This window comes from Pteropus alecto, unplaced genomic scaffold (assembly GCF_000325575.1).
Source record: "Pteropus alecto unplaced genomic scaffold, ASM32557v1 scaffold11, whole genome shotgun sequence".
Lineage (NCBI taxonomy): Eukaryota > Metazoa > Chordata > Mammalia > Chiroptera > Pteropodidae > Pteropus > Pteropus alecto.
The window spans coordinates 4570185-4597855 of NW_006431956.1; the positions used below are offsets into that span (position 1 = coordinate 4570185).

The window sequence follows — 27671 nt, forward strand, 5'->3', positions numbered from 1 at the left end:
TGTCTCGAAGTGTCCCGCTGGCGGCCCGCGAGCAGTTTAACTGAGAACGCAGAGGACACGCTTCTCAGCGGAGACCAACGGGAATTGTAGGTGGGCAGAATGCAGTTCCCCAAGGCAGCATCTCGCCAGTCTGCCAGCAAAGAAACAGGAAAATGTGTGTGTTGGTGGCATTTAATTTGTCTCTGTCTCTCGTGTCTCGGTTCTCTTTCTCTGCTGTGCATCTGTTGAATATTTTGTTTTGAAGTATTTGATGGAGCTTGGCCGTGTGACAAATTCGAGTTTTTCTTTGCTTTAAATAGTATTTGCTGGATTTCAAAAGGTTCTTGAAGGCAGCTAGATACCCAGTCAAGGTGTCTTTTCCAACTTATACTCAAATCGGGACAAATTTTCAGAGTATCGTCCAAACGTGCAGAGCACATGGCGTCGTCTCACGTTAAGGCAGCTTATTTCGTTCACTTTTCTCAGTCTCCTGCTCCCGCCCTCCCCCGCCTCCCCGTCTGCCCGCTGGGGGTACCCAAGAGCAGCAGAATCAGAGGTCGGAAAACCACGTGCAGTCCAGTCCAGGTCACTGTAGCCGGTCTCCCGGGGTTTTAAAATAAATAGACAGCCGAGGCGAAAGAGACCTCTAATCTGCACGTTGATTCTTCATTATCAGCCTCAAGACGGGGCCAGTGAGTTTCCCAGCCTCGTCCACCCCCCCCACCCCCACGGCCCCCGAGCCCGGGCTTCCCCGGGGCTGCTGTTAGAGGCGTCTACTGAGCTTTCTCTCCAACTCACTGTTCGCCGTCACAGTTGTGAATTATCCACCAGAGCAGAGTGTGACTTTAACCCACCTCTTCCTCAGACCCGACCTACAGACTTGAGGGATGTGCAGAATCACCCATGAAGCGTGAGATCAGCCAGTTTCCATGTCATCTAACTCCTTTTGCCTCTTGACACCGAAACTCTAGCTAGAAGTCTGTGACTGACGCGTCTCCTTCCTGCTGCTTTGATTTCTCTGGGCGAGAGGGCCGGCGGGCAGCCTCTCTAGGCCAACAGCTCCCACGTGGCCTTTGTAGAAAGAGAACCCTCCCGGACTGGCGGGTCATCGGTGGGAATGAGACCCGTGGCTGTGTAGTCCTCAATAACCGAAGTTGTTGAGACTGAAAGTGGAGAAAACTGTATCCAATTTTTGGTTGTTTTGTGAAATATATCTTGTGTAGGCTCATCTCCTCAGTTCACCCTGTACCCAGTAACTGACGATGTAAAAGTCCCCAGGTGATGCCGGATACTGTGCCAAGTTCGTTACATAGCGCACCTTACTTAATCTTCCCAACTTTTTATGTTGGGTGGTGTTTTTTTTTTTTCCTCCATAGAAAAATGATGGAGCACGAGCCTGGGGAAACGAGGAAGCAGTTTGAATGGAAAGCACTCAGTCTTAACTACAGCCCCATTTCGCCTCCAGTTTTGTTTTTAGAGGGGAGTGGCGAAATTATAATGCTGCTACTTAGAGCAGTAGCCTTGGCGTTTGGTACCTGAGGGGCCAGGCTAGGGCATTTTTTCCTGTCCTTCTCAGTGATGCACAGCTAACCAACCTTCATGGTCCTTCTCCTGCCACCACAGATTGGATGGAGGGCGACCCCTCCCCAGGGGTGGCACAGAGGATTAGAGACTAATGAGGTCTGCGCTGTAGACGAGGTCGGAAAATTGTAAGCTGCAGAGGCTAAGGTCACAAGACCCTGTCGTATGCTTTGTGTCCCCAGCAATCACAGTGAGCACTCCACACCATCATCACGGTGACAGGCCCATCGCGAGGCTTTCTAGGACCGCGGGGGTGTCCCCGGATAAGCCGCTTTCTCCAGGTCGCTGCTCTCGGCGCTTGCACCCCTACCTCCCCACCGCCGGCGTGAGCGGGGCCGAGTCTGGGGCGGTAGCTCCTGCGTGCCTCTCAGACGAGGGCCAGCGCCCCTGATCCGGTCGCCGCGTTTGCTTCCTGCCGTTTCCGGTGCCGTCTGAGGGCTGTCTGCTCAGCCCGCTCCTTCCCGCTCCTTTCCCTCCTCTCAGAGCTGCACGAAGAACCTGAGCGAGGTCAGGGACACAGCCCCGAATCCAGGAGGCTTTGCCAACAGTCACCGTGCGTGGGCGCTGGAGTCCTTTTACCAGCTACGTGTCACCAGGACAAGGACACGGGTTTCTGCGAAGGCATGCACAAGGCCCTCGCAGTGCAGGCGGTCGACCCCGTTCTCTCTCCCTGGCATGGCTGTGCGATCTGCACGGTCTCTCATTAGCAGAGTCAGTCCAGGTCCTGTGGCTGCTGTGTGCACGGTACACGGTTTTCCATCCTTTTACTCTCAGCCTGGTGGTGTCTTTGAATCTGAGTGCGTCTCCTGTCGGCAGCATGGACAGATCTGGCTTTCACTGTTGCTTGGATTGTTTTGGTTGGTTTGAATCCAGTCTGACCTTCCCTGCCCTCTGATTGGATTGTTTCATTCATTCACGGTTAATGTCCCTACATGGGGACATGGTCGCATTTTCATGTGCCTTTGTACTTCTTCTCTGTCTCGTGTCTTTTTGGTCTTCTGTTTCTCCTTTATGGCTTTATTTTGCATGAAGTAAATCTTTGCTATTCTCACATTTTAATGGAATGGTTTTTCAGTATTAATTTTTTTTTCTTAGTGGTTTCCCTAGGACTTACAGGAGGTGCCCTGCCTTATCAGAATCCACTTCGTATTTCATATTCGGTGCCGGCGGGATAGAGAAACATTCCTCCTAGAGAACTCCCTCCCCTCCTCCCTTTGCTGTGCTATTATTTACACACGTATAACGTTTGTATATGTTCCAAACCCAGCGATGTATTGTTATGATTATCACGTTATATAATCTAACGTCTTTTAAAGAGACGAAGACAGGACAGCAGGTGTGTATCGGCAGTTTGTTTGGAACTGTCTTATTTACCATTTCTGGTTCTCTTCCTTCCTTTCTGTGGTCATCATCCGGCATCATCTCCCTGCTCCAATACACCGTTGTCCCTCCTCCCACCCACTTTTGTGCTTTTATTGTCAAATATATTACATTTCTATATGTTACAGACCCAACAATACAATTATATACATATTGTTTTAGGCAGCTGATTTTTAAATCAATTAAGAAAGGAGGAAAAGAATGCAATTATTCTGTCTTTTATAATTACCTAAGTAATTACCTTCACTGGTGTTCACTGTTTTGTGTGTGTGTGGATTTGAATTAGTGTCTGGAATCGCTTGCTTTTAGTATTTCTTGTAAGACACATCTGCCAGCAACAAATTCTGTTTTTGTTCCTCTAGGAATGTTGTTATTTCTTTTTTTTTGAAAGATAGTTTTGCTGGATATAAGATTCTTTATTCAAAGATTTTTCCTTTCAGTACTTGGACTGTGTCATCCTACCACCTTCTGGTCCACTGTGCTGAGAAGTCGGCTGTTAATCTTATTGGGATTCCCTTGTACATGATGAGTCTCTTTTTTTTTTTTTTCTCTTGCTGATTCAAAGATTTTTCTCTTCATCTTTGGCTTTGAGCATTTTTACTGTCAAGTGTCTGGGCGCGAATCTGTTTTTATTGTCATAATTGTAGTTTGTTGACTTCCTTGGATATATTGATTATTTTTCATCAAATTTGGAGACTTTTTGATCATCGTCTCTCTTAATATTTTTTCTGCTCTTTTCTCTACTTTTGGTACTCCCATTACATGTATGTTAGTGTGTTTAATGGTGTGCACATTTCTCTGAGGCCTAGTCTTCTGCCTGTTCAAATCTACTGTTGAGCCCTACAGTGAATTTTCATTTCTGTAATTTACTTTTCAATTCCAGAATTTCCATTTTATTCATTTTTGTACTTTCTATTTCTACTGATATTATTTGGTGAAACACTGTCATCACATCTTTCTTTAATTCTTTAAGCATAGTTAACTTTAGTTCTTTGAACATATTTATAATAGCTGCTTTGATGTCTGCTGAATACAATATCTGGGCCCTCTCAAACAGTCTGTTGCCAGCTTTTTTCCTGTGTGTGGATCACATTTTCCTGTTTCTTTGTACATCTCATAATTTGTGCACGACTGGACATTTTAGGTAATACATCATAGCAATTCCTGACACTGATGCTCCTCACTCTACACCTCCTGCCACCAAACCCAGCTTCTTGTTTGCTTATTCGCTTAGACTGGACTAGTTCAAGGAAGTCTCTCTCCCTATGGTATGCTTCTGATGTCACTCAGAAGGCATAGATTTTGGCTGTGAGTGACTTTCTTATATGTCCTTTTTTAAAATGGTGTAATTCTTCCAAATGCCCCTGCCTGGCCTCCCTGTTAAATTTCTGATGAGTCTTTTTATATTATGAAACTTTTGTTATCACATCCAGCTGTTACCCTCTAATATAATTTCTAGTTGTTTGTTCTATTGTTTTTGGCCCTGGGGCATAAAATTCCCCCAGAGCTTGATTTAGTTAAAGACAGACCCCTTCACAGGGAACATCCTCAAGGCCATTCCTTAAAGCTTGCTCTGACCCCAGGAGAATTCTTAGTTGTCTCTCTTTCTGACTCTCTCTGTTGAACTCCTAACTGGTCTACTATTTTGCTTTTATGGAGCTACACGTCTCTTCTTCATTGCTCACCACCCAAATTTCTATCGTTTTCAACAGCACCTTAGGCTTGTATATCAATATAAATTTGAAAACCGAAATGGAATACACAAATTCATAGAAAGCTATAGCTTAGTAAAACTGATTGAAGAGGAAAGCCTTGTATAATCCTCTTTAAAGAAATATCAATATTTTTAAATTATCCCATTAAAAAGAAAAGTCCAGATCATTTTTTCTGACAAGTTCTATCAAACATTTAACCTACAAGTAATTTCAATCTTATACAATCTATTCCAGAAAATAGAAAAAACAAGGACATTCTCCCAGTCATTTTGTGAAGTTAGCAAAAGCTTGGTAGCAAGACAAAGGACAGTACAAGAAGGAAAAATAAAGGCCTGTCTTACTCGTGCACGTACTGAAAAGATCCCAAACAAGATAGCACATAATGAAGCCAAAGAATTATCGCTAATTTTGTTAGGTTTAATAATGGTTTGGGATTTTAAAAGAAAATGCCCACCATTTTTAGAGTCGTATAATAAAGTATGTAGGAGTGAGATAACGTAAAATCTGAAATTTTCTTTATACTTAGGATAAAGTATAAAGAAAATGAGTTGGTCCTCAAATATTCTTAGAATCTGGATATGAGTTTATGGGGGATCATTGTGTTACTGTCTCTGCTTTTACGTATATCTGAAAAGTTTCATAATATAAAAGGACTAGAAACAGTGGCTTGATTATATGTGATATTATTTTTTTTAAAAGAAAATATACATTATGAGGAAGCTAATGTCATACTCAGACAGAAATGTGACAAGGTAGGGAATTCAGGTTTTAGACGTCTGATCTGGCCTCATCCAAAAGGGATCCCAAGCGAGGTATGCTGTAAGCAATGCTGTGTGGTCTCTGAGGGCAGAGCCAGGATGAGCTCCCATGGGCCAGGAACAATCCAGGAGGATGGATGACATTCCCGGCTGGGCTAGATGGAAGGAAGTTCTCATACTCTGATTTCACAGCCAGAAATGGACCAAGTTCTTTTTTTAGCTGTGGTCAGAGTTGAGTTTAACCTTTACCCCATCACCAGGATAAAGGTGATGTGTGTGAGGAAAGTCGGCCAATTGTAACACTGTACAAATGCAGGGTACTTAAGTGCTATATGCAGAAGCAGGTTTAAGCATAAAAGGGTTAGGGAGTCCAGCTCCTTTGGAAAACAGTTTGGTGTTTCTTCAAAATGTTACAGACATAGATGTCACATGACACAGCCATCCCAGTCTTATACATTTACTCAAGAGAATGAAAACATGTCTCCACAAAAACTTGCCACTTTCATATCATCATTATTCATAAAAGCCCCAGAGTGGGAACAACCATAATGTCCACAGCTGATGAAGGGATAAACAAATGTAGTGCTTCCACTTACAAAGGCGGCACCGACACGCCACGACGTGGCTGAGCCTTGAAGACATTTTGCCGAGTGAAAGGAGACAGTCACAGAAGACCACATAGTGCACGAGTCCATCTATGTGCAGTGTCCAGACCAGGCAGATCCACAGAGAGCGCGGGTCCGTGGATGCCAGTGTCAAAGGTGTGGGTGTCTCTGGGGATGATAACAACATCCAGGTGAGACAATGCGCTGCTCGTGCCTCTCTGTGACGGTGCTAAAAACTGTCGAGCAGCACGCTTTACAGGAGTAAATGAATGTATGGCCCGTGAATGACATCCCGATAGGGCTGTCATTTAAGGGCCGGGGGACAGGGGTCACGCCACCCCCTCTATGGCCACCACCACCAGGGGTCTGCATGGAGTCTTCCATGAAAATCAGGAAGATGTATGACTTTTTTTTTTAATCTTCATTGAGAAAAATGCTAAGTCTGAAGCAAAAACAATAAGAAAGCCAAGGCCTGCCGTTTTACTCCCCACTCGTTGGCTTGTTAGCCTGGATGAGAAGGGGGCTTAGCTCTGAGCTCCCCCGAGGCCAAGGAGAGCCCAGCCTACCCAGGATGGGCCTCGTCTTCTAGAATTTCTCCCTCCTAACCAGCAATAAGCATAGTCGCTGTACTGGCCAAACAGGGCTATGACGATTTTTTTAATCACTAAACGTAATTTTTAAAACAGTCACACGTGCAGTCACGCCAGACGTGTGCGCACGACCCCCGGCCCACCCACTGCGGTCAGCCTTCACTCATGATGTGCTTCTCTCCCCATTTTCCCGTCTCCTGTCTTCCAGTGGCTGCTTCAACCCCCAACTCCACTGCTGGTGCAGCCATGAATTCTTTGACCTCTCTGGGGACTCTGCAAGGACTGGCGGGAGCCACTGTCGGACTGAACAATATTAACGCACTAGCAGGTACCATCAACAGTGAGTATTTGCTGCTCTGGTGGACAGCCTTCCCCCAAATTCTCCGCAGGAAGCGGTCAGCCAGAAATGACCTAAAAGGGATCCGTACCTGGGAGAACTAAAACTTGGGATGGAGGAGCGCATGCTTTGACAGGCACATGCTGTCCGCGTTCGTTTTGCCTCAAAAAATGCCCAACCACACGCCACCCCCGTCTTTTCTGATACATACTACGTGCTTTTCCATCCGCAGATCTCTGTGGTTGGCAGTTATTTGCAGGTTTCGAGGGATTGGGTTTGGTTTGGATTTGGATTTGGATCTGTCCTGTCCTTCGGCGAGGCAGTGTTAATAAGAGAAAAGGGGATGGACCAGAAATCGGGGCATGTGGGGCCGGCTCCGAAATCACTAGCGATTACCCACAGGCCCTGAGGCCAAGCCTTGCCCCACTCTGAGCTCAGAGTCCTCTTGGGAAACTGATGATCTTAAAGGTGCCTTCCAGCTCTGAAACCCAGAGATTGGTGATACTTATGGCAGCGTAGGGGGTGAGGCCTGGAAAAGAGACCCAGCTGAGCAGGCAGGACCCGCTCCTGGAGCGACATGGGTCACAGTAAGCCGTGCGGCCCCAAAGGGCATCGCTCCACCACGGCCAGGGGGCAGACCGCTCACAGGTCACTTAGACCCACACGGGACTCTCCGGAGGACTCTGGGTCTGTCCCCGTAGCTCACCCACTACTGATGGGTTTCCGCCTGCAGATGAGCATGGCGTAGGCTCCTGCTTGGCGCTGGCTCCCGAAATGGGGAGACTGCCCTCAGCCCCAGCGGGGACACCTCATTGGCCTCTCCCTTGGTCTGGTCCCCCTCGGGGGCCTGAGAGTAGCCAAGCCCAGCAGGTCCATGACAGCCTATAGACTCTGATTTGGGGGCCCAGGTACCTACTGTGCAACCCAACACCACCCATCAAGAGAGGGGTCCCTGGCAGGTTGTCCCATTTCAAGCCATGGTTGAATAAGGGAACTGTTTTTACAGGGCAGTCAGGCAATAGTTTCCTTAAAAAGGCAAAAAAGAAAGAAATCCCGATAATTCTACTTCGAAAGCTCAAGAATACCTTTCAGTTTATTTGGAAAAGAATCTAAAATTCATCCGCATGAAGAGTAACTTTTATAATCCTGATAAGAAGATAAATCTTGTATTTTAAGGTAGGAAAATTTCAGGTTTTATGAAATCCTTTTCTTCAGATGCTCTGGGAAAAGCAAACAAAAACTTGGACTGTTTTATCTGACCCTTGGCCAAAAAAAGAAAAGAGAGACATTTTCCCTTGCAGATACGCTGATTAGCAGGGGTAACCACGGGACAGCACAGTGTTGCTCCGGTACAAGTGCCTCCAGCCCCCTCCCCCAGCCCTGGGCCCTCAGTGCCTTGACTGCTGTTTCTGACCTTGTTCTGCAGACGCTCCAGCCCACTTGTCCTTGCCCTCGGTTGCAGGTGTGTGTGTTTGCACACAGCCCTCCATGCTGCTTCTCTTGCCCCAGGACCTAGTTCCCCTAAAACAAGGACTTTGATTTGATCGCCTGCCTGTCCTTGGTCTGCACAGTAACAGGCCAGTGGGAGTGGCTGTCCTCCTCAGCACGTGCTCATGACTGCTGTGTGTCGTCCTCGTGTGTGCGTCCCGCCTCTCTCCGTCCTGTTCTGTCGTACTTGGCTGGGATGTTCCATCGTGAGGAGGGGCTGGAGAGGGACTCTGTCGAGTGGCAGAGAAACCATGAGTAGTTCTTGTGTGGGGTCTGTGTTACACGAATTTTGCTTCTGGCAAGGACAACAGGCTTAAGTTGTTGGTTTTTTTGTTTGTTTTTTTTTAATTCTTTGCCATTGGGTTAATATAAGTGTGTTGAGTTCATGGAAAATTAAGAATGCGTCCAGTTTCAAATAACCCCTACCAGAGAGTATGAACCAGGAGGACGTCTCGTTAAACCAAAATCCACGCTCAAACACAAACGCGTTCCTTCGGGTGAGGAGAGGCTGTGCGCGGAGCCACTTCACGGTCCCAGCCCAGCTCGGAGCTAACATCTGCTTCCTGTCCCAAAGACCAAGAGGGACCCTAACACAGAGTGTCCTCTTCCACACCGTTCTCCCTCAACAGAGATGTTGCTGCTGCCTGTTCTGCCAGATAATTCTCAAAGCAGGTAGTCAGGAAACAGTTGCCTAGACAGAGGCAGCTTCTAAAAACAGCTGGCCGCAGCCTCCACTGCCATCTCCCACCCCCTCCATCCCAGAAACCATTACAGGCCACCACAGGGCAGTTTTCTGGTTTTCAGCACAGGACCAATTTTTGCCCATGAAGGAGCCAGGAAGAAAGTAGGTAGATGGAATCCACTTAATTCCCAAATTCATCTGAGTGTAAATTTTACATTCTTCCCTGAGAGGCGGCCCCTCACCTCCCCCCAGAATAAAGTTTTGGTTAGTAGACAAGTAGCTAAATCGAACGGAATCTGATCTCCTTTTTCTACCTTATACATTCACGAGTGGAGGGGCTAATGGGAAAAAGCACGGGATCCGCGAGCTCAAAGCAGAAACTAGCCAGATCGAAAGGAAGGAGTGCGGGTGAGTCACCTGCAGAGCTTCCAGCCATGATTATTTGCGGGTCCTCCAGGCATGTTTCATATATTAATATCTGAACTAAGATGAAAATTATTTTTTGCAGATATGTCCACTCAAGAGTCTGTATCTGATTGTGTGTGTTTAAATGTATTTTTCCTTGTTTAAATGGCGTAGTTCTTCCAAATGGCTTACCCATATAGGACTCAAAATTATGATGGTCTGAATAGAACCCACCACAGATGCTTGGTGAATAGTGTTTACGGAAACATTTTATGTAACGGAGAGGAAGAGGAGATGCTTTGGGCATATCTTGTGGCTTGTCGCCCTTTATTTGTATTGTGAAATGACTGTTTTTAATCTGTATTTTTAAAACATACAAAGATATATGTAGTGGGACACATAAGCCCACACAGCCTCACACACACTTGTGACCAGAGAAACACAGGCACATGTATGAATACCACTAATGGTACATGTGCACATTCATCTGGTTCTTAGACATTTTATACTTAAGTTCTCATTGCCAGCTTGCAGCTTAGAAGGATATACTTCATCAACACTAAGGACACGTCCCACTAAATAGATTACAGATTGGTGAGAATTTATTAATGCATTCCTCACTTTTGCTCTTTTTTATTTGGTAACGTATCTAACAGAGTGGCTTGCAGATAACTGTAGTGTGCTTATGATGCTCTGCCTCTGATTCTCCATTTCAGTACCATCTTCATAGTGGCCACAAAGTGTTCATGCTCACATTTATGGGCGGGTCCTCCTATGTCACTTTCAGAGATTTACTCAGCAGCCTCACAGCGCCTCAGGTCTCCATCAGCTGAGGACCTTTGGTGAGCAATTAAGTTTAAAGCACTTAGGAGTCAAGATACGCACTGATAGACCATTTGCAAAGACCCTCGCTTGTTGAGGCTTGCCACCTCTGTCATTTTGTCCCAGCCTTCCTCATCCAAATAGCTTTCATGGGAACCTAGATTAAATAGGATGAAATGATCAGTCCATCTGGCCTTTTCCAAGAAAAGCCTTATTCTTTTAAGGGGGAGCATTTTATTCAACTTAACCTTCCTCAAACCTCTGTTTCTGTTGTCCAAAGTTTTTGGATGCAGCCAGATACCAGCAGCTAAATTGACAGTGTTATCTTTTATATAATGATGACAATACAGAATAACAGTAGATAACTCGCAGGAATTACTCTCAGAGGTTGAAATCTTCCTTTGATGGCCCTTCAGATTCTACCAGGTCATCATTACTGATCCTACCTTGGCTTTCAGCAAACACACACCAGAATTCCCAGGAAAATTTTGGTTTTAAACATTCTCAATGCATTTGTACTTGTTAGAATTTTTACCCTTATTTTTTGTTCAGAAAGACAGTTATACCACAGAGGAGGAAAGCCCTGGGCTGCCAAGGCCCTGATTAGTCCTCTTTGGCACCACCGCCCCCTTTACTTAGCATCTCCGCCACCATCTCCCTCCCCAGCCCTGGCTACACACAGACCCAGCTGAAGCACGAGCCCTTCGGAAAGCAGATCGCCCCGAGGTCCAGTCCAGAACACAGCCAGCCGCTGTGAGGTGTAGGCAGGAAGCCTCGGGATGTGGCTGCAGTGTCACGTGCTAGAGCTGCAAGCCACACAGGACTGTGGTCCTGAAACATACATCCAGGCTTTCAGGAGCATGAAGTTCATTCTGCTTCTGTGTTTTAAGAGAACCAAACAAATTCGCCAAAGGGGGAAAGAGAAGGTCATTCACCTGACGAGGGTGTCAGGGGCACCAGTGACGGTGGCACTTAAATACCACCTGTGTGTCTGGGAGGCTACAGGTCACAAGAAGGCACTCGTGATGGCAGGGCCGGGGCCACGGAGGTGCAGTGCTCTCAGCCACCCCAACTGGTGGCAGAGTGATTCATCGTGGGGCTGTCTTCAGCCATGTCTGGCCGGCCACTGCGCCCCACGTAGCTCTGTAGGCCTCAGTGCACACAGAGCTGTACACTTCGGGGCATGAGTGGATGGCAAGTCCCTGCTCTCTGTTCCTCCTAGAACCTCCTCCCACACAGAATCTCGCTTTCTAGAGGGCCGAACCCATGACGTGACCGTCTCTATCCCTAGCACCTATTAACAGCCTGACAAAAACGAAACCAGCAGCACTTATCAACTGTGCCCAGCTCTCCTGAGTCATTTTATACCCTCCTCTCACCTCTCTCAGAAAAGAAACACTGATGTTTCTTTGCAATCATACGGATATCGGGAGGTGAGGGTGAAATAAGACCTAAAGAGGAAAAGAAATTGCTCCTCGTCCCTTCAGCCATAGGAGTAACAGGGATGAAGAGCAGAAGAGGCAGAGAGGTAGATGTGACTGGTCGGTGTCTGAGGGGTCGTTTGATCGGGAGCACAGACTGCTCCCAAGCTCTTCAACAGCTCTTATCTGCATGATGGGAAAACACAACAGACTCCTTGATAAGAAACAAAGCCGAGTCGGCAGGGCCTCTGCTGCCCAGCGCCCTTTCAGCTTTGCCTGCATTTCTAGGTCTGCTTGACTTCCTTCCCAGGCTCGTTTAGGCTCTCCTTCCTCCTCGCCACCCCAGGCCTCGGTAACGTCAACCCCACGTCCCCAGGAGGAACACTAGACCTGAGGCACTGGGAGGTCCCTCTGCTGTAGTGCGAGGGTCCGATCTGTGTCCTGCCTGTAGCCCTTTTAACCCAAGAGATGAAGTTGTCAAAAGGCCAGAACATGGAGTCAGCAGGACAGCCCCTCTTCCCTGAAGATGGCAGGGAGAAACTCGGATGGGAATGCTGAGGTGACTCTGGTATTTGGTTCCTCTACGTCGTTTCTAAGCGGTCTTATGTTAATTATCCTCTGTTCTCATTGGACTTCTTACCAACTTCTTTCAAGGTCAGTCATCTTGGCTGTTTTAAGAGCCCTGATCAATAGCCTTAATCACTTCAATATTTTCATTAATGTTTTCAGTAAGTTCTTCCCTGAAACAGATCTTTAAACAAAAAAAAAAAGTTTTAATCATGAAAGGGACTGAAGGCAATTATGATGTCACCTCTTCCATGTCTTGAGTTCATATAAAAGTTAACACTGTATAAAGTCTTGCTTGTTTTGACTCAGTATTCAGGGAAAATATGCCACAGTCAGCAACCATAATAGAGCAAAAGAGCAGCCAGGATACAAGGGAAAAAATCAGAAAAGGGCGCTGGCCACCATCCAGTTCACATGAGTGGAGAGCCAAGATCCAGCTCCCAGACGCTGGTGTCCCTGCAGTTGACTGAAACACGTGACGTGGAGCTCTTTCACTGGCAGAAGCCCCAGTTACGTGGGCATCGTTTAATACTCCCACGCGCACGCTTGCTGCTGAAAACCAGCGGCCCCTCCCTGTGCAGCCCTTCACGCCGAATCAGCACCCGCTGTCCTCGCGTTAGGGGCAGGGCCCACGTTTTCCCTGAGCCGTAATTCTTCCTCAGCTAGGCTGACCCAGAGCTCCCAGTCCCGACACCCTCCTCCTAGGGTCTAGGAAACTGGTTCTGGAACCACCAGTTCACTGGTTTACCGAGCACAGAGCTTGTCTTCTCTGCTGTTCGCTTCCGAGGGAAGTTTTATCCTTCCCTCCTCAGCCCCGTGAGCCATCCCGTGGCTCCTCAAAGAGCCCAGCAAATGGTTAAGTGTGCAGATGGCACAGGCCTCTGCCAGGAGTGCTTCTACCTGCTTCGGAGCTCTAAGAAACAGAAGGCTCTTATTTCCAGAAGATGAGCACAGCGCTTGCCAGCAGCACCCTGCATGGATTAGATGTGCTGTCTCCCTGTCGCACCTCGGTGACTTCTGACCATTGGCCTCGGGAGTGAGGGTGATCACTGCTCAGGGGTCTTTGTTGCTGCTGTTGTCTGTGTTGTCACCGTCCTCATGATCTGTGGCTTCGGTTCCGTTTGAATTCCATGTCGGTTTCACTGGTGTGCTAGCTGCATGCACTTGCTGTTGTACTTGTGTCAAATGATTCTAACTTCCTTTGGAAAGCACTAATGAAAAGTGCTATTTCTCTTCTCTATTGTTGGGTTTTTTGTAAAGTTGCTCAAATGCTCTCAGGTATGGCGGCTCTGAATGGAGGACTTGGCGCCACGGGCTTGACGAATGGCACGGCGGGCACCATGGACGCCCTCACCCAGGCCTACTCAGGGATTCAGCAGTACGCGGCGGCGGCCCTGCCCACGCTGTACAGCCAGAGCCTGCTGCAGCAGCAGAGCGCGGCCGGCAGCCAGAAGGAAGGTACGTGCGGCTCGGCCCGGGCTCGGCGGGCGCCCCCGGGGCGTGTGCTCGGAGAAGCTGGTCGGAGCCAGCAGCACGAGAGGAAGCAGCTGCTCTCTTTCTGCCATTCATGTTTTTTTTAAGAAACCTGACAAGGCTACACCATACATTTCAATCTTCTTTTGGGTTCAGTCTTCTTTTCCTTTTCTCTTTGGATTTAATCTGTCATCTACATCGTAAGATGGATTTCTCACCCACTGTGCATTTATACAATTACTTAGTAGTTGCTGCCATCCAAAAATGGCCAGGAAGCCCCTCTCCCAAATCAGCATTATTTCTCCGCTTACACAGGCTGCTCCCTGGCGCGAGGGAGGGGGGGACCCAGTCAGCCCTCTGGGTGGAGCCCTCTTCCCCGCAGGCCTCCCAGTTCTCAGAGCCCACAGACCTGCCTGTAGTAGGCGCTGTGTCCAGGTTAATGATATGATCCACTGTAAAGACTGCCCCAGTCTTTAATTGGGGGTTTTCTGGGGAAGCAAATAAGTGATTGATCACCTTCTTCCCGGCCAGTAAGACAAATGCAGGAAGTTAATGGTGAGAATAAATTAAAGCTAATTCTAAAATAGTTAATGAGCTAGTCCAAATAAGAAGAGCTTGTCTCTTTTTCTTCTTTTTGGTTTCTTCTTCCTTAATTGAAGTTGCTTTGAAGCAAAATCTGCAACATGATATTATTCTTAGAATTATGCTTAGATGTTATGCTTAGAATATGGGAAAGAAGTTAGAATAGGGAAGAACTGCTGGTTTTGTTTTTTAATTTTTCTCTTTTTTACCCTCACCCCATAGTTCCAAACTGTTCCTTGCTGAACACAAATTTCACCTTAAACATGGTATTCGATAAATAGAATAGTTTTACTTTGTAGAGTTGTGGATTTTAAAGGGGACACAGCTTTAAAGATATTCATGTGTAACAAAAGTTTTTCCTGCTTATAAACAACAGCGTTAAAAATGCAAGATGTGTGAAAATCTTAAGTTATTTTTCATCATTTCAGCTTTCTCTATACTCTTGGTTGTGACTGTGGTAGATTTTTTTAACACATACACAGCTCATCAGACAACCATTTCCCTAGGCGTATGGAGACGCTACGTCATGAATACATGACTTCCCAAAGAAAAGCCTATACTGAGGTTCGTTTTTCTAAGGTCTGACTACCATGGTAACAAATTAAAGCAGTAGGAGGGTCCTGCAAGATAATGGTATCCTCAGAAGAGATCATAAAAGCCAGTTCCCCCACATGCATTCTAGAGAATGTTGGTCACCTCTGCCTTATCCAGCAGAGCTTTACAGCAAACTATAGAGCATGTGTCACTGAGAAGACACTACCAGAGACTCAAAATGTAGTGGTTTACAGACAGAATATGGGCCTTGAAACACTTGTCTCAGCTGACTGACCTCAGCCCACTACTCCCATTTAGTCCCTGCCTTGAGTTTCCAGGATTTCTTAAACAGTAATTAATCCCCAGGGATTAATGTAAAATAGTTTGAAATGAGGATCGCCTACTCCAGATTATGTGGATTTAGGTCTGCAGGCTGCCGGAAGCAGGGTAGCGTGTTAGGGTTTTGATTTTTTTGATGGTGTGTGTGTTTGTTCAGTTCCTTTCAGTCACCTCTCCCCTTCTCAAGCTGCTCTTCTTACCACGTTCTTCTGGCCCAGCTAACGTGAGCTCAAGAAACTTAAGCCATCTTAATATTTTATCTAAAATATAATGTAAAAAGACAATTTATACTGGGAAGAAAAATAAATCCCCTACTGAATTTCACTATTAAATAGATCTTTAAATTTCCTATTACGTAGTTCTGTCCTTTGGTCAGGAGAGTCGAAAGTCACCTCGATCTGTTTAGTCACGTACCCAGCGTGTTTTCCAACAGGAGCACGAGCCGATCTGGTTTAAATATTTTCCCCAGCCAAGCCTTCTGAAGGGTTAGGGCGCCCTAGAGAGCTAAACCCAGGAAAGCCGACCACCTTTCCTGCCTTTCCTACATAGCCTTTGACCTCTTCCACAGCTTCCCATCTTCCCGTGTTTGCAGGAAGCAAGTCACACACACACAGCAGGTCAAGTCTCAGACACCCAACAGGAAGCTGGCAGGTGCTGGCCGCCTGATACAAACGCCCCAGTGCTTTATGCTGTAGCAAGCGCCCTGTGAGAAATACAGAACATGAACAACCAAGCAGCCACAGCCAGCGACGTCACACACAGAACCTTAACAAGTTAAAGGAACATGTACTAGGAGAAGTCTGAGGGACGCGTGGCTTGTCAGCCGGTTCTTACTAAAGGGAGAAGTAAGGAGAATAGTGGAACCTCAAATTTTTTGTTTGTTTTTTTACCCTAGGCACCTGCGGCAGGAGCCGCTTTCACTGCACACAGGAGAGGTGTGCCACAGCAAGTCACCTTTTTCCCATTTTAGTGTGAACGGTGGTACTGGTTTGCCACATCAGACTATTCCTTGGTGATGGAAAAAAACAGGGACTTCATAGTAGGAGATGGTGGCATTTTCCTGGGACCATGATGACTAAGGACAGAGCCGCCTTGGGTTTACCTGTCTTCATATTTTCTTGGTTCCCTGTCTGGCAGGGACACATTCAGAAGGCACAGCAGTCTAGAACGCCAGGATTATCCCAGCCTCGACAGTAATCTTTCGTAGTGCATAAAAACTGCATTTCCTTCCCAGGCTTCAGGAGGTGAGAGGACCCCACAATTCAGATTGGGTCCCACTGATCCTCATTTGTGTGTCTGCACCTTTGGATGGGACAGTAAATCATGGTAGAGCCAGATATTGCAAAGGGTGGGCATGGCACACAGAGCTTGCTCAGAACATCCATTTCCAGTATTTGGGTTTTGTGTCTGTTCACGTTTAGTTTTCCTTTTTTAAAGGTCCTTTATTAAACCAGGAAACTTTTGGGGACCAAAGCCTGCCACTGTGTCCCTTTAAATGCAGCCTGCCTCCCTCGTGCTGGAATGAGGCTCTCTGTGGAAACTGTGATCGGTGTAGAAAGTAAACGCGGTCACGCTGACACTTAGAAATGCTTCGTCAATGTGGCTTCAGACATCTGCCTCAGGAAGTCTTCCTTCTGAAGAGTCCCACCCATTACAACACTTATTTTATGATTTTTTTTTTTTAAAGGAGAAACTTGGTATGACTTTTCTTTGCCAAAATGTCGATCTTTTCTATTTGTACCAAGTTCTTTTTACCTGTTTTCCTTTTCTTCCCCGTACACATGGACTGCCCCCGCCTAGCGCGCGTGCGGACACACACACACACACACCCACACCCACACCCACACACACACCCCTACACCCCACCTACCTACCTACCTACCTTACAGCAGCCTGTGCCCTGGCCACTCTGCTGTGAGGGCCAGTTAAGGTCCCGTGAACCAGCCGCAGAGGCTGTTCACCAGCTGCACGAGCACCCTGCCCTCCCAGACGCCATGCCCAGAACACAACACCCCAGAGGCATCGCACCCTGCAGCCTCTCCGGACCTGTGGGAAAGGCTGTGCCGCCATCCCCAGCACTCTTGACCTGGGAGGCGTCTTAACTGCTGTGTCCATCGGGTGGTTCGGATTCCCTCCTCTCTCCTTTTTGCTGCTTTTAACCTTCAGATAGTTCTCGTGCAGGTGGCTGGAGAGCTGTGAGAAATGGAAAGGAACTTAAGAGGCCATATCTTTCCAACCCACATAGCTAAGATCTTCCTCATTCTGCCTTTGTTTCTAGTGTTTCTGGAAAGTGATGGGTAAGAGTGAAGAGTCTTTGGCTGCTCCATCTCATGCATTCATGTTCAAGGCTAATTCCCATTCCCAGTGGTACAATTCCTATCACAGTTGTGAAACTAGCTACCTATTTTTCCCTGCCTTGACTCATTGCCAGTCATTCCTAATAAAGATGATTATTAGACTGTGTGTTAAGAGATTTGGCAAATCAAAACTGGATGGGTAATTAGGTAAATGATTGAGAAATCCAAGCAGCATTACTGCCATATCCATTATTCTAAATTGCTACAATTTGCTTGGAAGGCACAGGACACCCTCTCCACAGAGACAGTGCACACATAGCGCAGAACGTAGCCGTCTCCCCAACGCCACCCCATGGCCGCCACCTTCACCCCCACGCGTGCTCACGTCGAGTGAGCAGACGTGACCCACAGATGAGCAGTGCAAAGGAAGCCACTCTTCACCAGCGTCTCTTAGGAAGTGATGAAACTCGGAAGGGCGTTTGCTTTCCTAAAAGCCCCGGCGGCACCTGACACGTCACCATCTCTTCTGTCTTCTCCCGGGGGTGCGGGGAGGGGAGCTTAGCCTGTCTGTTTTTAAAGCGTTCCTCGGAGGTGGGAGCTAAGAGGTGAAGAATACCTTACTCTGATTTTTTTTTTTTCCCTCTTTAGGTCCAGAGGGTGCAAACCTCTTTATTTACCACCTTCCACAGGAGTTTGGAGACCAGGACATTCTGCAGATGTTCATGCCTTTTGGAAATGTTATCTCTGCTAAAGTCTTCATTGACAAACAGACCAATCTGAGCAAGTGCTTTGGTATGCAAAAGAAACCAAGCTAGACTATTACAGCACTCACCACCACCCCCCCATCCCCCCAAGTGAGGCGGCCCGGGAGGGAAGCTGTAAATGGCAGATATTTCGGAAGTCAGGGTAGGGCCTTCCCTGTGCGGTGGTGTCTCCTGGTTCTCTGGATCCACGTACGCAGACTGGGCAAAGTCACTGACTCAGAGAGGAGGGGGCTGTAAAAAAGGAAGGATCTGGGAACTTAAACCACGTGCCCACACAGCAGGTAATGTTCTGCAGGACACGGTGGATGGATGTGCCCCCTACATGTATCTCCTGATGGGTCACCGTAGAGCCACAGCAGTGTCTTTGAACCTCACAGATTGAACCACAAGCTACCAGTTGGGAATACGGTTACCAGACTATAGTTTAATCTGTCCTGATACAGAACAGCACTGCAGCCACCTTGCCACTAATTCCTTACCTTGCCAGGTTCAATGAGACTCAGCCACTGTGGCTGCATGTGGCAACACGTGGCATGGGGGCTTGCCGCGCAGCACCCTGACACTGCGCACACAGGCTCAGGCCTCCCCAGTAGGGGTGCGGTCGAGCAGGCTGCCACTGCAGCTGAGTGCAGGGGTAGGTGGGCGATGTGTCGCATGGCCACATAAAGAGCTGCGTCGTGCTGGGGTTCAGGAGCCAGAGAAGCCAGGCAAGGTGTGTGTGCAGGGGCTGGCGGAGTGCACGGGGAGCACGGGAGGGCAGGTATTCCGAGGACACTGGGAGGCCCGGCCTCGGGGGCCCAGGCTGTCGCTCACCCGCCCGCCTGCCCTCAAGCAGCCCAGGCTTTGCCCCCCGGGGCGTTTTTTGCCCCGAGAGAGGAAAGCTCTGCCTGCACTGGTGCGCTGAAGCAGAAGGAGGGCAGCGATTGCGTGTGTTATTTTTCCAACCCATTTAGTCCCCAGAGTGGTTGGGGGTTAGGAGGCAGAATGTTCAGAGTACATATTACTCACTTGACAAGTTCTGGCCCAGGTCGTTTGCTTGAGTCACTCCTCCAGTTTACTAATTCACCTTGGTGGGAGGTATAAACAGCATAAGACAAAACAAAGCGGAACAGATAAGGGCCAGAGGGAACTGTGTGGTATAAAGAACATCAGAGGTGGGAGAGGTTCTCAGACGGCCGAAAACTCAACTTTGCGTTTGGCCGACTGATGATGGGGCAACCAGAATGTTCTGGCTGCTAAAATACGCCGTTATCGTAACGTCTTTCTAATTTCCGTGCTGTCGCCCGGGATGGTCTGAAACTTCTGTTGTTAGGGGAATTAGTACGCCCACCATTTCAGTCACGGTTTTTCCCCAAGTGGAAGGGCCATCAGCCTGAACCCACTGCGCTGCTGCTGCTGTGACAGGTGTGTCAGCCCCTGGCACTGGTTCAGGAGAGCGCGACACAGAGTAAGTTGTTACACGGGCTGTGTGTGTCTCACCACGAGCTGACCCTTGGGAGCTTCCCCGCACAGGTTCTGGGCCAGACTTTTATTTTCCTCATCACCAAACAATGTCCTGGGCTCATCTGGAGGTTGACTGAAAAGGGATTGAGCTTCATGGCTTGATTTTGAGAAAATATTTACTGCTTTGAAAAGAACTCAGCCCACAAGCTACTCCACCAGTGTGTGCATGGCAACGCGAGCCGCAGCTGTGGGTGTGAGCAGACAGTTGTATTTCGCATGATGGGCCGTGTTTTCAGTTTTTATTGGAAGCCGTGGCATCCCATACTGAGGTTTCTCAGTGAGCCAGTGTAATTTCTTGGGATTCCAGGTTCGCTAGGCATAAGGTGGTACCCCATTCCGTCCTGACCTCTTGGCCAGTTTTCGTTATCCATTTCACCCTTGACCCATCTCCATTCTTTAATCATCTTTGTACTTCTGGATAAAAACCCAGAGGGAAAGGAGAACGTCTGACAGGTATCTTCTATTTATCTATCTATTGGGAATTAGATTTCACAAAAAGTTAAATTACCATTTGCAATAATGCTTGCCTGTGAGAAACTTTTCTGCTTTCTACTACCTGCTCATGTTTGTCAGCTGAGAACTCTGCTAAAGGTACATTAATGTCCTTCTTCTAGTTTATAAAGGAATTTTCTCTTTAGCTCTAAACTTGAATAGTCGGTAGATGGAGAAGCTTGGTCTAGAACCTTCTGAAGAGCTGATGTCCAATCAGGACAACAGCTCCCTTTTACCACCAACAGTAAGTAGGGACTGTACAGGCTCAACACTCTGGCACTGGAAGCATCAGGAAGGCTTCGCAGGCACCACGGCCCCCAGCCCCAGCCCCAGCCCCAGCCCCAGCCCCGGCGTTAGATCAAACTCTGTGGAATCCTGTTTCTTAGTCTGTGCAGTTATCATCAGTTCTTTTTCCAAATCATGCCCTTCCGTCTTTTTTGGTGGTGAATGCCAGAGCAGGGAAAAGATACTGGGGACAGTGAGGCCCAGAGCTACTTAGACTGTTTATTCCCCTAGACTCTGGGGAGTACAGGAGATCAGTTTCCATTCTGTTGAACTCAGTGGAGCTCTGAAAACGGGAGCTGAGATGAGGGGACGATCCAGCATTTCCCCCAGGCCCCTAGTCATAACTCCAACGTGTTAAAAATCAAGTGTAAGTTATTCTAGAGTTAATTTACTAACTCCATCCTGTAGCCGAACAGGTGTGGGCTCTGTGGCATGGACGGTGACCTGGACTGAAAGGCGGCAGGTCTCTAGCAGGACACCGTTAGCCAGCCCTGCCCTTAATTATCCTGCCTTTTGAGCTCAACTGGGTTGAGCTTCTGGGCCCTTCCAGCCCTGGACTGTCTGCCTGTGCCCTGCTCAGATGAGCAGCGCCCACCCGTGCTCCTGGGTTCTTGCAGAAGGATTCTAAGGGGCTTCACTGACGTCAGCAAGCAGAGACTCAGCTTTCGGCAGCATCCGGCTGGCCTTGTCGCTGCCTCGCAGTGGGCCGCCCGCTGTTGCCCCTGACATGCGCCCGCGTGGCCATGGGACCAGTGCGTGACCATTCGCATTACGCTGTCCAGCTGTCCCGTGGGGCCCTGGCCCCCTTCTCTGCTCCACTGCCGCTCCATCTTGATTCCCGCCTTCCTTCCCCTTGTGTTTTCCAGGTTTTGTTAGCTACGACAATCCCGTGTCTGCGCAAGCTGCTATCCAGGCTATGAATGGCTTTCAGATTGGCATGAAACGTTTGAAGGTCCAGCTGAAGCGCTCCAAAAACGACAGCAAACCTTACTGATCCTAACCCCAGAGGCTCCCTGCTCTTATTTTAGCTTTCTTAGGGTAAGTCCCACGAGCCAGCCTGTTCTCAACAGGAAAGGCAGAGGAGGACCACATTGCCAACTTTTACCAAGAGAGACGATTATTTTTACAATAAGGCCTCCATTTCCCCCCTGCCCCCCACCCAGTTCGCCATATTTAAAACTTGGGCTACCTTGTTTCTATCGAGTAAACTCCTCCAGTTGTGCCACTGTATTCTCCTTTGTTTTGCAATTTGAATCTCCTTTTACCTTTTTTTGTTGTTTTTGTTTTTTTTGCTTTTTTAAAGAAAAACACATACACAAATAAATGACATCTTGAGAATTTAAAAGGCAAACAAAGGCTAACGTGCACTTCTGACTCTGAGACCCCTGGTGCCCTGCCTGGAGAATTCGCGCGTCCTGTGGCGCTCGCCCCTAGGAGGGCACTAGCTGTTTAGAGGTCAAGGGTGGCCTAGCGCAGGAGAAAAGCCAGGAAAAGCACTTAAAACAATACAAAATGTCTTTCCACTACATTTGGTTCGTTTTAATAAGCAGGATTTTATTTTAGGGTTCAAAGAAACATGACATTTATTGGTCAGGTTATTACACTGGTTGTCTATTTTGTTATTGTTTTATTTTAGTTCTTAGAAAGGATTAATGTAAAAAAAGATTTAGAGATCTGTTTCTTAAAGCTACAGGGTTTAAAAATAAAAAAAGGAATGAAAATACTTGATGTTTCTTGAAAGATAAATTTAATAATAAATAATACATAAATAATACATAAATAAAAAAGAAAGCCACAGGCCTGTAAATTTTATTTGTAAAAAAAGCATTTCTATTTTTGTACAAAATTTTTACTGCCTCAGAAATAATGGAAGTTATTTATTGCCTATTGTTAACTTATTGGGTACCTGAAGAGCAGTTCTCTGTGCTGGCTAGAGCCTTCTGAAGTAGTCTCTAGAGGAATCGTTCTAGGAATGGGCTTTTTTTCACCGTTGAACTCTAGGCCTGAAGTTCATGCTTTATCCTCTTGTCGTTTGTATCTGTCTGATTATTTTGTTCGTAACTTCCATTATCTAGTTTACAGTTCAGTTGTCTGACTTTCCCGTATGTTACATTCGTTGAAACTGGATCCTCCCCACTGTCCCTTGCAGCCCCTCACCCCAAAACACTCAGAATCCATCCCCTCCCTCTCCCTCTCTGGATGGATTCTCTTGGGGTTCCATTGTGCTGTGGATAGAGATTGTAAGAAATGCAAATTATGTGGATGGCTCATAGACTCCCTAATGACCTAAGATTTGCATTAGTTTTTCTCCTGCACCCTTAAGAGTGATTTTGTTGCTGCTGCGTAGATTCTGTGTAACTTTTTACTCTCCCTTGTTTTCTCCCTAGACATCTTCATGCCCGTTAGTTCACCGTTTGCCTAGCATGTCCCTGTGGCGTCTCAAAAAAAAAGTTTCATCGTCCCGTCATTGTTTCTGATGTCTTTCTGACCTCACATCATATTTGGTTCTCCTACTGACCTTTGATCTAGTTTGACCTTTGAAATTTGCATGTGACCTCATCTAGCTATGAATTCTGGGAAGTCAATGTGAAAAACATTGCTGCATTCATGCAAGACTGAAATTTATTATTAGAAAAATTATAGAAAAAAAAACCTGTGGCAAAAATGTTTTTTTTTTTTCTTTTCATAAAACAGACTTGAAAGTATTATACAGGGATTGGCATTCTTCCCGGTCACTGGTAACAATAGCAATATGTGTCCAGGGACACAGAATGTTGGTTTCTAACAGACTACTTCCAAAAACAGTTTGAGAAAAAAACTGTCTGATTTTAAGTCTCTAGAGGTCTGTAATAGTTTTTACATTTTTCAGGCAGTGTAAAGTTTTTTGATAAGGCCATTTTAGGTGGCTCACTTTCTCATTAAGATATATATATAGAACCACTTTTTGTAGATTAGTATAAGAAAAATATTTACCCTGTTTTGGGGCAAATGCTACCTATTTGTGTCACCTTTTGCTGAACTGACTCACAGTTAGACAATCCATGGTTTAATGCACATGAAATTACCTATATTTTATACTGTTTCAATGTACAGGAGGAAGGTTACTGTAAACTGTGTTGCGTTGGTGCTTCTGTGAATTAAGTTGTGGTTTCATCATGAGTCTTATGGTCTTAATGTTCTTTGTTGATAAGACAAGTTTAGAATTGGTTTGCTTAAAAAAGAATTTCAAAAAAAAAAAAGTTTGCTTAAAAAATTTCATGTGAGGGGGAAAAAAATACCTATTCCAGAATAAGTTTTGTGTTGGCTTGTAAAGCATTGATGTCATTTTTTTTTTTTTATTGTGGACTATTTAGATGTGTTTGTGTTCAGCAAAATGTGATTTTTTTTTCTTTTAAAGAAAAAAGTGAAACTACATAGTGCCAAATTCCAAAGGTACTTCCTTCCTAGAGCTTCAGTGTGTTTCTTGTGAGAAGTAATTTGATAACATGGGTATTTTATTATGTGTTTTGTATAAATCCCTAATATTTAAAAAACAAAAAACAAAAAAAAAGAGGTTAAAAAGTTTGTTAACTTGCTATCCTGTGGTCTTGTTGCCTGAAATTGTTATTGTTCGTTATTTCTCTATGATGTTTTTTGTAAGACATTGTATAAGTGCCCATGTCTCACTTTTTTAACCACTCTGCACATCAATGCTGTGACGGCAACCTCACAATGTATTTTCTTCATTATATATGGAAACCTCTAAGGTGAGAAAGTTTTGAACTTTTAACCCTTTCTACCCAGAGCTATCTGGAATGTTGATAACTTTTATACTGTCATGATTTTAGTTTGTTTTGGGTTTTGGATTTTTTTTGTCATCACACATATCTCCTCTGAGTTGTTTTTTTGTCCTTACTACTTTAACCCTTTGGTTGAGATCCAAAAGAAAAACTCCACAAGGCACATCTAAAGGAAAAATATATACTTTAACCCTAATTTTTCTCCTATACCATTTTTTACTTTTGATTATTTCTGGTCATTTAAAAAAAAGTTCTGAATGTGCTGCTGGAATTCCTTCTTCAGTTTTAAACAGTTTACTCGATAATCCTGCTGAGGGGGATGGTTAATAGATTCAGCACCTAAATAAACTTTAAATTCTATATGCTTTTGAGATCAGGTTTAGTGGTATGGTCTAGTTTAGGATATTTTCATATACCTTCCAGTTAAATGACTTTGTGATTGGGTGGTATTTTTGCTTTTGTTTCTTAAATACTCCTAATTAATATTTCTAATCAGCCATGTGCTGGGGATTCTCTGACCCCAGCAAGGCCTCAAACAGCAAGGTGTCTGGAGTTAGAAGCTGATGATAGTCTTCGTCTTTATTTTAATTGAATGCATGTACTGACCATACAAGTAAAACTCAGTTCTTTATCACGGTTACTGACCAAATATCTAGCATCGGTTCCTGCTGCCACTTTTTAAAGTGCCATATTACTTTGATTTCCTGTGAACAGATAGATCTCTTGCTGTCTTGACAAATCCCAGTGTTATCCCTACAGCCCCCGCCCCCCGCCCACCCCTGAAGTCCTGCCTTCCTGAAAGCAGGCCCTGGAAGCTTCTTTGTCTCTAATGGCGTTCAGAAATTGCTGACTCCTTTTGTCCTCGTCCCGGTCACCACCCTGCTTGGTTCAATGTGTGTGGATGTGATAGCCCTGGGATGGAAAGAACTAGCCTCTAATGATGCAAAAAAAAAAAAAAAAAAATAGCCCTTCTTATAGCACATGCACTTATAATGAAATGATTTGTATTATCCTCACACGTGTTTACTACTGCTGGGGCCTTCCTTCATCCTTTGAGGGCTATTTTGTACTTCCTGCAGCAATCAGCTGAAAAGTTATCACACGTCTCATATATAGTATATGGTGGTGTGTAGAAAGCATGCATAGGGACGCAAGAGAACACCATTTGAATTAGATTGTTTTGTTCTGAATCTCTTACCAATTTCTACATAGACCTCAAGAAACACTTTCCACTTTCTTCACGGAAGCAAACTGCCCTCTTTTCCTTTCACCCACCTGCAGAAGAACTGAGTGCAGTTGACAAGAGGCTCAGGGCGGCACTTTAAGTTGAGTGGTTCTTATTTTGCAGGCAACCAAGACATTCAGGGGGAACGTTTTTTTCCCCCCCCCCATAAAAGTTTCATTGTTATAACGATAACCCTTCTCAGAGACAAGCTGTCCTTCTAGTCACTTTATCTTTTACTATCAAAAGGAAAAAGCTGCAAGGGTGCAAAGGGCCTGTGCCAGAAGAAAAAACACACAGGGAAACTGCTTTTTTTAAAAATCAAATGTATAGTCATTTTTAAACTAAATTAGAGAACTGTGATAAAATGGCAGTCCTCAAGGCGTAACAAGTTCATCTTTCTTTCACCATAGGGGTTCTAGTTCTTTGGCTTGTGCTACTCTGGACTCATTTTACTGTTTGTTTTTATTATCTTAAGTGCTAATTAACAAGAAATAAAATTTTAAAAAAAACCTGTAGTTTCATTACCTTTTTAAATAATGTCATACAAAAAATGTATTTGTGTTTTTTTGTGCTGTGAGAATGTTTGTAGATTAATATCATTTTGTTTAGAATTACAAAATAGTTTTTAAATATTGTCTGAGAAAAGCCAAAGTTAATGCAACCTAGTGGAAACTGTAAGACCATTTGAGTATTGTTTGTTTTATTGATGCATTCGGATTTTGTTGTTTGATGGAATTTGAGCCAAAAAAAAAAAAAAAATACACAGGCTTTCCTATTTCTACAACTGATTGTACTTATGCATTTTGTACCAGTGGAACTTTTTATACTGGAGATTTAAAAAATGGAAATTTTTGTGGCTTACTCTAGTGGGCCCCCTGACAATGACTGATTTCAAGTTTGATTTCTGGTTGATAGAAAGAAAGTTGCTTTTCTTTTGAGAATTAAAAACTTTGGCTTGATTTCTTTTTTCCCTTTGCTTATATCTAGCATTAGAATTTTGTCTTAAAATACAGCGGTAAGTTTCACTTTTTTATTCTGTATTGTGCAATTACACAATAAGGTAATTAGATTTAGAAGTACTCAGTCACTTTAAGTGGATAAATGTATTAGTTAAAACTTTAGGGGTTTGCTTTTTTGCTGTTTAGATCAAAGTTTTTTCTGATTCTTCTGTCCTCATTGTGAACATAACCGTGTAGTTGAAACAGTCAAACTTATTTTTGTAACGTATGTTATTGTGTGATGCAGTTTTTTGCTTCTGTCTCCAATATTAAACCATTTTCCTAATACTTGTCTCTCTCTCTGCGTGTTGTATTGTTGGTAGTCATTATATGTTGGTGATACATCTACACACCTCACTGTTTCACGTATCTGTTTTTTTTCTATATGTTGTGTAAAAAGATACAGTCGATTCCACCTAAGTGAATATCTGATTTGGGGGAAGGGGAAACTGCACACCACCCACCTCTGCTTTACATACAATAGCCCGTTTTAAGCACTGCTTCTTAGATTTATACTTGTTTCTGTGATTCACCTGAATAACTACCTACAGAGTTGGATTTGCCGAGACCTCTTAGGGTCTTTTGCCTACACTGGTAAATTCCGCCCTCACATCTCTCCCCTCTCCCCCGTCACGGTGCATGTATGCAGTGCTTGACGGTCATTTAAAACTGCTGCTGCTTTGCTGCATAACCTTAAGAAGAGAAGCAGCAGAACTATCTACCCACAAGTCCAAAGGCACAACATCACAGTCAAAGTCGCCATAGAAACTAATCACATTCCTAAAAGAGGTGCACTAGCAAGGGCAGAAAAAATAAACTTACATGGTGAATAGAAGCTGTGAAAAGAGTTAAGTATCTGTTGCCATCAATCGAGAGAGATGTACACAAAAGTAATTTACATTATGTATTTTTAGAGCTACCTGAAGCCTGCAGGGACTTTTAATTATTAAAACCAATGGAAGAAAAAAAATATTTCCAAGAGCTCAGATGGAAGCCCTACTCCATCGGGTAGGGTGGGAGGAGGAAGTTTCTCTGCTCTCTAGTCCACTGCTAGTCTATTTCCAAATGAA

General features: G+C 45.4%; 1 protein-coding gene across 1 annotated transcript in view; it reads left to right on the forward strand.

Annotated features, from left to right (window-relative positions):
* Positions 1 to 26889, forward strand: part of LOC102893385 (CUGBP Elav-like family member 2) — a 57916-nt gene extending 31027 nt beyond the window's left edge. The window contains exons 5-8 of the mRNA XM_025043404.1: positions 6817 to 6936; positions 13591 to 13788; positions 18204 to 18347; positions 21466 to 26889. Coding sequence (XP_024899172.1) covers positions 6817 to 6936; positions 13591 to 13788; positions 18204 to 18347; positions 21466 to 21593 — 590 coding nt within the window. The 3' untranslated portion in view covers positions 21594 to 26889. The remainder of the gene's footprint in view (positions 1 to 6816; positions 6937 to 13590; positions 13789 to 18203; positions 18348 to 21465) is intronic.
* The last annotated feature ends 782 nt before the right edge of the window (positions 26890 to 27671 follow it).